Here is a 12,745-nt window from a genome sequence, read left to right as displayed (position 1 = left end):
ACTAAATAAAGAGATGAACAAGTTTGTTGATTAAGACTCCACAGTTCAGGGAAATGGCACATAAGTCCCTATTATCCTGCCAGGGTAGGCAAAGCATTAGACTAATTCAATTTACACTCAGTTTTTCTGATTTGGGGTTTCCTTTGGTCAGTTTCAACCCAAGGTCACGCTCTATTTTGACCAGAAGTTCCTGCCTCTTTCTCGCCTGAATTGAGAGATTAGCAGCAAACAAGGGCAGTTTAAGGAAGTCCTGGTCATTTTGGATGAGCAGCCTTGGGTGGGGGCGGGGTAGCCGCCACAAAGCTTTCTCTTTAGACGACATGTTCTGTGTCAGGCACTCAGAATGAGCATTTTGGCTATCTCTATACAGTTGGTAAAGCTAAAGAAAAAAGGTGGTTGTTACAGTTCCGGAGAACAAGCTGTTACAGGATTGTAAGATCACTCCAACATTTGAGTAATGTACAATGCTACAGGGGATATTTATTTTACAATATATAAGAAGAATCAAATTTAAGTACTTCCTGTTTCTCAGTGAAAAAGCCCAAGTGAGACACATTTCTTCAACTTGGGTGAGAAAGCTCTTGGGTTTCTCTGAAGCACTGATCATATATTCCTTCAAAGTTAATTGAAAAAGAAAAAAAAGCCCAGTAAAGGCTGGTGGTTATGGTGATGCATCATCACTTGATACAGAGCTCCCCCACTCCTTTAGAAGAGGTAGGAGATGCAGGAATTGCCAAAGTGAAAACTGACCACTATTCCCAGAAGCCCCTGGCTCATCCGGTTAACCCAGGGGGTTGGTTTATTTCACACAGAGGTTACCCAAGGGATGCATGTTGATTTAAGATTTTAAAGAACAGGTCCACCAAAAAAACTTAACACCTTTGTAACTTTTCTTTGGCACACCTGAAGTAGATCTAAGCTTCCTATATTTAAAATTACTCTGGGAGATTACATCTGGCATCCAGGAATGGAAAGTAAAGATAATAAAACTAGACTAGGATGGCTGAGAGTCATGGCTGCAGATGTTCTGTACAACAGGTTACCAGCTAGAAACTAGTAGGGTTAAGCACTAGATGGATGCCACTGCAGCACAGCACAGGGGAGCAGAAGTGCAGTTAATATCTGCAGCTGTCAGATTTACATCATTTTAAATGCCAGGTGGAACAGAGCAAAGGTAAAAGAGGGCAACTTTGTTAATCAGTGAGATTTTCAGTACTAAGGCTAAAGCAGATTTTAGACTATCCAGAGCTCCGAAGTCCTACTAAGAATGCAATTCCTATGTCCCCCTGCCCAAAAAACTAATAGTCAAACTAAGCCAATTACTCCAGTCTTGCATAAGTTGTCTTTTTGTTCCTTATTCTTTTTGCTGACTTTGTTTTCCCTCAAACTGCCTTTCTACTGAAGAAATAACAAATAAGGTAAAGCTGGTAAATGCATAGCACATGACGTATTACCAACATGACACACTGAAGCTAATAAACTATCAGAATTACCAGCAGGTCAACTCTTACAGATTCCTAATTTGATAAGCTTCTTTTTACATATATTAATCACTAAGCTTTTCTTACAGATGTTTTGAAAAAGGAAGAGAAAGAAGTTACCAGACTTCACCAGTGTAGGTGATCCAGGTGGAGACAGGTTTATGCTAGGCGACAAGTAAAGATAATTTCTGTTCACTCCAGCATTGAAATCGAAGGGTGATTTGTAATCCTCATACAGATCCATGCCAGACAATTCAGAGCGTGCAGCCATCCTCTTCTTCCACTGAAGCATTCATCTTCGCTTCCTGGAGCGACCCAGACAGCAGGATTCAGAAACCCTCCATTTCTTCACATGACACTCACTGTACCTCCTCTTAAAATTCAGCTCTGTTACATACAATAGAGCTCTCTAGCAAGTGACTTCTGAGCCATCTTGTAGCTGCTGCTGTTTACATGGCACGAAGTTAAGTTTGTGTAAATTTGTAACTGGGGCTGGACTTAACCTGACCGTTCCTTTAACAAACATTCACAGTGCACCTGCTCACGGGTTCTGGAAGAGCCCTGGTCCTCTGCAGTACTGTTCCAAGAATTTTCAATCATTTAAATAAAAAAAGGTCAGCTGACTTCAGCTACACCAGGATATCCTTAATCTTCTAGGACACAAAAGGATTACCAGCCGTAATCTATCCTATATACCATCTGTGTTGGACTTTTTCCTCTGATTAATGGAAAATTCTGCGTGCCTAACTATTTCTCCAGCTGCTTCCATCACTGTAATAACCAGCAGTGAGAATCTAGTCTCTGCTGCCCAGGTATCACACTGCAGTGCAAGCTCAGAATAGGAGAGCAACACTCCTGTCTGAAGGCTGGGCTATAAACACCACCTAGGTTTTTTGATGAACATGCTAATGTGCATTACGATTTTTGCCCACGAGGCTAAACATATCTGGTCTGAGGGTTTTTTTGAGGTTTTCTTTGTTCATTTAAAAAAACCACAACATATTATTTAAGTGCATTGCCCTATGTCCTTAATGCTTCAACCAGCATCATTTAGAACTGCCGGTTATGCCAGGAACTGGTAACACTGAAATGCATCTCCTGATGAAATGCATTTATGTTTTGACATGTATACAATAAAGAAAGATCAACTTAGATAAGCCATTTGACTGGGGGTTTAAGATTTAACCCTGGGAAGCAGAAATACTTCTTACCTAAAAGAGGCACTCAGCATAGTTTTGCAGTGCCTTTCTTTTTTTTTTAATTTTTCTTCCAAGGTCAGGTTCTTTCACTGAAAACACAAGCTCGCTAGCAGTGTAGATCACCTTTACAGCTAAGCAATGATTTCCTCCCTTCACACCTTCACCTGGGATCTTCACTGCAGCCTGCACACAGAGGAGCATAATCAAATGGAAGTTAATCCTTTCTTCCACCGTAAGAGTGATGTATTCAGACAGAGCTGATCAGAGATATTATTCCGGAGAAACAAAAGAGCCTTGCAGCATACCAAAGTCAAGTCTGGGCAGTGTGTTCCCTGGGCATACAAGAAAGTATATCCCTTCTGAATTTTAACTTTCCATTTCCACTGCAGTCAGCAGGCACAGGAACAGACCTTCCAGCTAATTAAAAAGCAGTTCCTTTAGGCTGCAGACCTACATTGGCTTCTGGTGAAGACTACCTGCAGGCTTATAACAATGAGAGTGCTGGAGCCTGAAATACAAGTCTCTGCTATTTTCCAAACCCACTGAAAAGAAAATGTAATGCTCTCCTGCATTTCTGACACGTGGCTGTAGCATCTGACAGAAATACTGCAAAGTTCACCTGACAGAGGTCAAAGCTTTGGTCACAGATTCCAGTTAAAGCATCCAAAGGCAGCAGAGAGCTGTAACAAGGCTACAGTAATGATACACTCTATTAACCAAGCTCACTAATATGAATAGCTACCGATTCTGCTCTGCAGCTTTCCCTCATGTAACTCAGCAGTCAAGGACTGCCTTCTGTCCCAAAGGCTCAGGCAGTAGTTGTTCTAAAATGACAAGTTATCAGACGTGGCACACAAAGAGTTGTGTGTTTCTACCTTCTCTCTTCCGACATAGAGAGAAGGTGAGGCTATGCCCTAGGATTTTTTCCCCAACCCTAGAGAATCATTCAGTGTAATACCAGTCAATGCTAGCAGGCTACAAATGCAAGTAGCTACTATAAGAAAAAAAACCTGTATGAAGATCTGTTGATCCCTGCTAACAATCAAGAATACCCTTTCCTGGCCAAGGGCATTTACTGGAGCCAACACTTACATTCCTGTCTTTTTCAGGAAATTCCCTGCATTCAGCTTTACCCCTTATCATCCATTCAAAAAAATTCGGTACTGCATCTTTATTGCGCAAAAGTTATTTTCATGTCCCTATAGAGACATCTGGATTGCCAGTCCCAGACCACTGACCTGGCCTGGCCTGCCCCCACTGCAGATGTGTGGATGGGCCAAATTCTCCAATACATCTTCAGTGTAGTCAAAGAGACACGCACAGGATGTGGCCCACTGCTGGAACGTACATTTGGCTTACAGAGAAGATTTGCTGAATTACAAATCTGAGGCTCCACACGAGAAGCTGACTTCTGCTTTTGCCCTGACTTACCTGAGCATAAGCCCAGAAGTCACCCAAGACAATCTCTAGTTTTTAGAAATATTACTATCCTAAGATCATTGCCAAAAGAGGGACCATGAAAGCATTTCTAACTTCTGGTTATCACCTTTGTTCAGACTAATCTTGTTTATCTGGCCACACAGACGGGTTGCTATAACACATCCCCAACACATCACCTAAACATATCAGCCTCCTGCTCTCTTACCTGCAGGAGTTTATGGGAGTGTTGCTCCTCACTTGTTCTCAGCAACAAATCCTACCTCATGATGAAAGAACCTGTCTCACTGAACAAGCTTCTTCCTCATCACTTCGGGAAAGAAAATGTCTGATGGCCTTCACTCTGACGTACAAGTCAATCCAGTTGTAAGGAGAATGAACTGCAGTCCACCTTCCCAGACCTGCTGTAGGACAACTTCTAGGCTGTCATCCGTAACTCATCCACTTCAGGGAAGACAAGTACTCCTCTACCAGCCATAACAGTTTACCTGCTCCTTCCCCAGTAGCTCCTTAGCACACCCAGAGATTCAGGGCAGAACAAGGCAACACTCCCTCTATACTGACTAAAGGTAGTCTGTAGATAGGCCCTGATAGCTGTTAGTGTGGCGCATTTGGAGGAGGAATGAATCTCCAAGGGACTTTCCAAATTAGAGTGACAGCCCAAGGAAACCAAGCAGGATGGGGATGACAGACAGCAGCCACACAGAAAAAGCAAGCAATGTTTTGCTTTGCTGTGTGAAGCTTTTTGACCAGTTTAGCAGCTCTCAACAGTCTGAATATAGCTAGGCAATAACAGGAATGAAGATTTCTCTACAATATGAAAACTGCCTTATTATGAGGCCTTTCTAAATGGCCCTCCCATGATCAAAATATCCTGCTGGATGGGCTTCCTCCTCTTCATGTAATTCAGAGCACATGCAGCTGGCTGGAGGTGGACCCTGCCTACCCAGGGCAAGACACATTTTAGAGCTGAAACTTAAGTTTAGGCTTCTGTTACACAGCTTAGAGTAGTTACTGTGCCTGCTCGAGTATCTTTGTTCTTTGCCCCTGCACTGCAAATTCAGTTTAATGTGTACCTTGGTTGTTACTGCAGGTACCAGCTGTGAGCCAATACCTGAAAAAGTCCTGAGGCCTAAGGATGCACCTGCTCCAGAGACAAGTAGCAGTGGGGTTTTGCTTACTGTGCAACAGAGTAAAACTGAAGATATTTTTGTTCCAGAACAAGCACTCGTTTGCCCTTAATGTCTCATGATAACTAAGAGGTTAGTACTTAAGCCATCTATGCCATTTTAGAGGCTGGTGTTTGAGAGACTGGCATGAAGGTAGATACCTTCTGTCAAGGATGCTTGAACCAATTACTGACAAGTTCAACTGAATGTCACAAAGTGGCTCAGGAAGGCTCACCAAGCCTCAGCAAAGCATTATCATCACAATTCCTACCATTAATCATGTTGTAATCTCCTCTGTTAAGGTTAGAGAGTGTGCTTAAAGCTTTCCCAGGCAACTATTTAGCATCAACAGTCAGCACAGATTGTGCAACTCATGAATCATAAGGGAGGGAACTAAAAAAGCTGCGAAGTCTGAGCAAACACTTTCCACCAGATATTTGCCTGCCTAGTCTGAGACATTTTTCTTCCTTCAGATATCACGTGATACCCAGATCTGCAGTTTCCATTTGAGCTCAAAGCTCCAGCAACAGTTTAAGCAAGGCAATATAGTATTAAAGCACTTCTACCTTAATGGTCATTAAGCAGGGATGTTATGGTAGCCTTGCAGAGAAGCTACTTTTCCCATATTTAAGTCTAGCAGAAGAGTAGTTTGTTCATACATGAAGAAGTTATATCCCTCTTTCCCTAGAGAAACAAAACCCTGCTGGAGTATGACTGAATACCATCTCTGGGGTTTGAAGAAACTGAGCTATTCTTTCAGTAGCGTTTCATACAAAGACTGAAATTCAAAATGGAAAGGCTGCCACTAATGCCTCAGGATTGGAGAAGTGCAGAGGCCACCCTAGGACATGATCCAAACAATACTTTGGACAAATAACTAACTGTAACCAATCCACAAGGTCTGTACCTTATCTGAGTTCTGCTGTTCTGTTAGGCACCTTCCCATCTTGAATATCCTGCATTTGTGTCCTGTTTATGCATGGAGATGCCAAACTTGTGCCCCACAGTTCACACTTTTGGCAAGGCTACCATGACTCCAGTACTTAAGTCAGCAAAACAGGATTTGTTGACAAAGAGGGGGAAGAAGTGAAAGACGTGCTTGCTGTTTGGAAGGCATAACAAAAAGATTTAATCTCTTCTTTCAAGATTGACAAGTTAAGATTCAACTGCGTGCTCAGCCTACAGTTGGTTTGAATTTAATTTCCTGCAGACTGATAAGAGGCAAGACTGGCTGGAGATCTCCAGTAACTGTGGCTGGGGCAAATAATTCCATCCAGGTCTTCCCCCAGCCCCAGGTTTTACAGGTAGATCCCAATCAGGCAGCAACAGTCAGGCTCCTCTCCTCACTCTGAGTTTTATAAGGCATAAGCCATTTTAAGAGCCATAAAGCTACTTAAGCATCTTAAGCCAATCTAGGTTTTGTAGCATCAATTTGATCTTCTAAGTCTTACCAGTTTACAGACAAGTAAACCCTTTCAGCACCTGATCCAAGGCCTTAAAACTGCATTAAGAGACAAAGATGCCATGAAGCAATAGGACAGAAGCATAAACACTAAGCAAGCCTGAAATTTATACATTAATGCTCCTATTTTCACATTGTGCTCTCTCCCCTCCTTTTAACAGCAGGCAGTTCTTTCAGCCCCCAGAGAGCATGACATGAATGGAGGTGCACAACTACAGCAATACTTGAACAGTATGAGCCCAGGCTTCTGCAGCCCTGTTAGTAATGGCCAGCAGAATGTGGTTTGCTGTCTTCTAACAGAATCCAACTCACCGTCACACTATTTATCTCATTACTTCAGCCTCCTGCCACATGTGTTCTCTGGACAAGCTCTCCCTGATGCAACTGCATTGTCCAGTATGCTTCTTTGTACAGAAATAACTTCTCCAGCCTAAATGCTGCCTTCACTTACTAAAACAAACAAACAAACAAAAACCCAAGCAAAAAACCCATCACCAACAACCACCACCTCTTACAATGATCAGTATTCTCCCAAGACTTATCTCCCTGCAACACAAATGCTTCTGAAAATTACACGTAAGGATCATGGGATTGCTAGTATTGCTCTTTTCTTAAACCAAAGTCTCAGTCCCCAGTATTTCAGACAGCTGACACATGTCTTGGTGAAGACAGCAGTTCTCTCCTCCTCTCAATCCAATTATAAACTCAGACTAATTTCCTGAAATCTTGTGAGGGAGTAGATCCACACTTCAGCATATTTTGCCACTAGACAAACTGATACCACAGTAAGAACTCTTAACCCATTCATATCAGACAAAATTCTCTGTATTCCTTCTCTGTTACCTTATAGGTGTTCCAGCACTTTTAAGATTTTTGTTAGGCAGAAATCCCTGATTTATGACAAAGTTTTATCTCAAACAGCAGTCAAAGCAATCACGTTTGTCAGCTCCAGCAGTTAACAGCTGACAAGTTTTCCAGCCTATGGAAAGGGTCCAGGCCAAAGTACACAGCAGCCAGCACTCCAGAACCAGTGATCAGGTAACGCACTGCATCGACTTTGCAGAAGTCAGACCAAACTCTGCAAATACAGAGGAACACTCCCAAGTGAGATTAACAGTCAAAACACTATCAGGTAGATTTTAAAGGAATGTATTCAGTTATTTTTCTTTAGCCACTTATCCAGTTATGCTGCCATTCTCTAGAGACTCCGATCCCTGGTAAGAGACTAAACCTGTCAAAAATGCTGAAGAAAAAGCGCTAAGATGCACTTAGACGATTGAAAAAAAATTAGGAAGAAAAGGTCTAGTCCAAAAGGGGATTGTTTCAAAGTTTTAGTATGTAACCTTGCAATCTCATTAAATGTTTGAGTGAGTGAGACCAGAGCAACTCCCAGCCTCCCTCAGAAGACAAGTGCTCTTCTGCACTCTTAAAGCAAACTTCCCACCTTTAACACAGCACACCAGAGTTTCCATTTCTGAAAAGCAGCTGTAGAGAAGTCCACCATCCCCACTCCACAGTATCAGGACCTACCATGAAAATGATACTGAGATTTTAAGAACAAAGGAGGTTTGATTACACATTAAGCTGAATCACATGGTGTGATACCTAAAAGGATAATCACCAAGAAAAGCACCATCTGTAGTCTTAGCAGTAGCTTAATAATACCAGCAAACAGTCTTGTGGTAGACAGTAGCTCCCACCATGTAATTACAAAGTTTGTGTCTGGATTTGGTGTAGCACAGAAATTGCATCATTTACCATCGAGGGCAGAAGTACAGAAGCAACCAAGCAGAGCACAATTTGATGCAAGCAACAGGGCCTAGGGTGAGTACTTCACAAAATCTATCTTTGGAGATATTCAAAAGCCATGTGGACATCATCCAGGGACATGGATATTGAAGACCGGTGCTCTTTAATATCTTTATCAGTGACACACACAGTGGGATCAAGTGCCCTCTCAGCAAGTTTGCAGATGACATGAAGCTGAGTGGTGGCAGCTGACACAACAGAAGGAAGGGATACCATCCAGAGGGACCTGGACAAACTTGAGAAGTGAGTCTACAAGAACCTCATGAAGCTCAACAAGTCCAAGTGCAAGGTGCTGCACCTCGGGTCAGGGCAATCCCAGATACGAGTACAGATTGTGAGAAGAAGTCATTGAGAGCAGCCCTGCTGAGAAGGGTTTGGGGAATGCTGGTGGACGAGAGGCTGGACATGAGCCACCAGTGTGCGCTCACAGCCCAGAAAGCCAAACGCATCCGGGGCTGCATCAAAAGGAGGTCAACAGAGGTGATTCTCTGCCTTTACTCTGCCCTCATGAGACCCCACCTGGAGCACTGCATCCAGTTCTGGGATCCTCAGCAACAAAAGATATTGCCCTGTTAGAGCAGGTCCAGAGGAGGACTGCAAAGACAATCAGAGGGCCAGAACACCTCTCCTGTGAAAAGAAATTGAGAGAGATGAGGTTGCTTGGAGAAAAAAAGGCTCTGGGGAGACCTCACTGCAGCCTTCCAGTACCTAAAGAGGACTTAAGGAAGAAGAGCAATGTTTTTCATAGGTTGAGTGTGATAGGACAAGAGGGAACAGTTTCAAACTGGAAGAGGAGAAATTTAGATTAGACATTAGTAAGAAATTCTTTACTGTGAGGGCAGTGAGGCACTGGAACAGGTTACCCAGATGTGGTGGATGTCCCATATCTAGAAGTATTTGAGCCCAGGTTGGATGGGGCCTGAGCACCATGATCTAGTGGGTGGCATTCCTGTCCATAGCTAGGTGATTGGAACTAATTGCGCTTTAAGGTCCCTTCCAACCCAAACCATTCTATGGTATGGTCCTGCAAAGCCAGCTCCAAGTGGCCCTGCTTGAGCAGAGGGGTTGAACCAGATGGCCTCCAGAAGTCCCTTCCCACCAAAGCCATTCTGTGATTAACACAGTGGGTGTACAAAGTCACAGGCTGCTCACCCAGACACTCCAAGGACCTCACCTCTTCAGGAACACAAGGGCTTCTGGCACCCTGCCTCAGGGGAGGTCTGTGGCCAGCCCTTCACCTTGTGAAGTGGATTCACGAATACCTCCCTGCCAACAGAACAAAGTTCCATTTTCTCCCATGCTTTCTAAACTGAGTATGAACAGAGAGACTTTGCGCTTCCACACATCTCCCCAGCGTATGGGAGTATCATGATGGCAGACAAGCAAAGCAGAAGCATTTGCTGCAGTAGAGACTATTTTGATTTCAGTCAGGAATCTGCATGAAAAAGGTTCCTAGATTCTGGTAGGGGAAAGAAGTCCACCATTTCCATAAAGGGACAGACTTAAATTTTGCTCACAAAATGAATGAGCAAGCAACTTCCTGGGCCTGGCATGTGATTCCAGACACAGAAGCTCTTAGCAAATATGAAAGCCATCCACTTCCCCCTGACACATTTTCTTCAGGAGGAAAGTGAATGTATGCCTCTGCATCAGGAAGAGTTCACATTTGTATACAAAGAAAAACTTGAAGTAGGCAAATTAGCTATCAGTGTCAGTATGCTAAAGCTGCCTCATAGCAGAAGCCTCTCCTCCTCTGTATCAATTAACACATAAACCCCGTGTGTCACACAGCTCAGCAGCAGCCTTCACGTGGAAGCTTGGCAATCAACCTTTTGTGAAGTTCTTTGGACACCTTGTTTTTTTCCTGCCTAATCCCCTCATTGGACTACCCTGCCCTTCTATAGGCTCACAGCATCAGCTGGCTTAAAACATCTAAATAAGATATCGGAAGTCAAGGTGCTTGATACCAGCTTGGAGCCATTTCAAGTAAGCTATCCAAGTGAAGACTATGCAAAGCTCCTAACAAGTTTGTCCTCAAACCCAACCTTAAACTTAGTGCAATTTGGACAAGAATTATGCCCTTCCAATAAATGCATACTAAAATGTGGAAATTTGTTTGAAAACTTTGAATGTAGCCCTTACTGCACACACTGTTGCCAAACAAAGGCAGTTATGCTCAAGTTCTGGGACACCAGTAACTTTTAAGTGGTCCGTCCCAAGAAGCACAAACTGTACTAATTTCTCAAGTCTTACAGTTCCTTGCAGTCGCATCATGTTCTTGAAAACTGCAAAGCTGTAAAACTATCCATTTTTTTGCCAGAGTTTCCACACACAAGTTATTGGTTGCATGGTTAAGCTGCACTCCTGCTGTAGCCTGGCACCTGATTCAACAACCCATGACAAAGATGAGCTTTTTGCCTAATAATGATGGCAACCACCAGGTTGATACTATTTTCCCTTATTGGGCCTTGACTAAGTAAGTTTAAGATTTAGACTGGTGCTGTCAAAAAAGTGTAATTGCATAACACAGAGTATAATTTCTCAAACACGAGCAACTGCAAGCTGCAAGCAAGCTGTGTAGAAATCCTATTAACATTTTTGCTCTTGGCTTATCTGAGAGCATAGTGTGAAATGTCTGTGAAACTGTAAAACTCTGCTTTCTCAGCAGTAAAAGTGCACTAGTACAATAAATACGCAGTCGTACATGCCCTAGAAATCTCTCAGGTCATAAGAACATGCTCCTGATCTCTCTTCCTCCGGTCAAATCACACGTTTAGACTAGTAATGGTTTTTGCCACAAACCCTTCAGAGAACCAGGTTGTCCATCAGGTACCTATAAAAGCAGACAATAGACACTGAGCCAGTTACACAGCTTAGCCAAGCAGATAAGCTCATAAGGAAGACAGGCACTTATTATTCATCTACATTTCTCTTACTGCAGAGTTTTGGGGAGCACTCCTAAACTTAAGAAAATAAGACTTAACAAAGGAGTGCTAATGACACACCACCAGACTGCTGGTATAAAACACTTGTGAATCAGTTCATTATTCCTGGGTATCTCTCACTTGAAAACCCAGAATAATTTGTGTTGTTTCCTCTGCAGCACCAAACAAGACACATTACCTAATTCTTTACGGTCCAGCATTTTACCAGTCACCCTGTAGTAGTACAACTGTGTAGTACTTGAAGTGTACACAACTGTGTAGTGCTTGAAGTGTCCCATTCCAGATGGAGTTTGGTTGATGTTTGCCCATACTGCTACACTGAACACCTAGCTGGGCAGCACCAATTCCTGCAGCACTTCCAAACTGATTAGGAGCAATCAATGGCTGTCTGTCACTAGTTCAGGGACCTTGGACTACAATCTGCCAGGGCTGCAAATTGAACAACCTCAGGATGTGGGCTTGAATACTGTTGCACTGCTCTTAATCCCATTTAAGGGATAAGAGGGAGAATCCTGCAACTTCGCAAGCAACAACCAGCAGCAATTCACTAACAAACCAACTGCACTGACCAGCTTTTTTCTCCTAATATAATGGAGATAATGCATCTACCTTTATAGAGTATTATGACCACTGAAGTTGCCATTATATTAAGTACTCCAAGATTTTATCCGATTGATATGTCCTTGACTCACTTTTAATGCTGCTTGAGCTCAGTAAATCCTGTTAAGAGACATTTGCCCCTACTCCAAGTCAGACTGGGACAGTAAATTAAATGATACTGTTATCCTAAAGAGATACTGCTGTCACATAAATCAACAGTCATAAAACTCATAAAACTAATTATTCCAACAGCTACAGAAGGCAAAGAAAAGGGTCAAGAAAGTTTGTCCACAGATGATTCCACACAAAGAGATAAAGTATTCAAGGATTTCCAGGTCCTACAGGACTTGAGCATACCCCCCTTCTATCAGATCACACTTTGGACATGAGATGTCACTTTTTGCCTCTGTGTGACCTTACAGGCAACCTGTATTTCCTTTTTTACAACCTACATGGGTCCAGATCATACAAATACTGATCTCTCGAGATTTTGAAGCAGTACTCATATATTTTTGCACAATCTAGTTGTGTCCCAGTGCATTCCACACAAAGTTAAGTTTTCCTAAATAACAGCATGCTTGGATAAGTTGATCTCCACACTCCTCACTTATATTTCACAGCAAAGTAGGACAAGCTAAACCAT

General features: G+C 42.8%; 1 protein-coding gene across 5 annotated transcripts in view; it reads right to left on the bottom strand.

Moving 5' to 3' along the window:
• The window catches only part of LOC126646680 (tumor protein D52-like), a 119,593-nt gene that overhangs the window by 94,553 nt on the left and 12,295 nt on the right, over positions 1-12,745 (bottom strand). For 4 of the 5 annotated variants that reach the window (XM_050328190.1, XM_050328157.1, XM_050328165.1 and 1 more), the window contains exon 1: positions 1,602-2,055. The exons of the other annotated variant lie outside the window; for it this stretch is intronic. In XM_050328190.1, the coding sequence (XP_050184147.1) occupies positions 1,602-1,773 (172 nt within the window). In that variant the 5' untranslated portion in view covers positions 1,774-2,055. Of the gene's footprint in view, positions 1-1,601; positions 2,056-12,745 lie in introns of those variants that run through there. 5 annotated transcript variants of the gene reach the window in all.

The sequence above is a fragment of the Myiozetetes cayanensis genome, unplaced genomic scaffold (genome assembly GCF_022539395.1).
Source record: "Myiozetetes cayanensis isolate MyiCay16 unplaced genomic scaffold, myiCay2020 scf1, whole genome shotgun sequence".
Lineage (NCBI taxonomy): Eukaryota > Metazoa > Chordata > Aves > Passeriformes > Tyrannidae > Myiozetetes > Myiozetetes cayanensis.
This window is presented reverse-complemented; position numbering and strand designations above follow the sequence as displayed.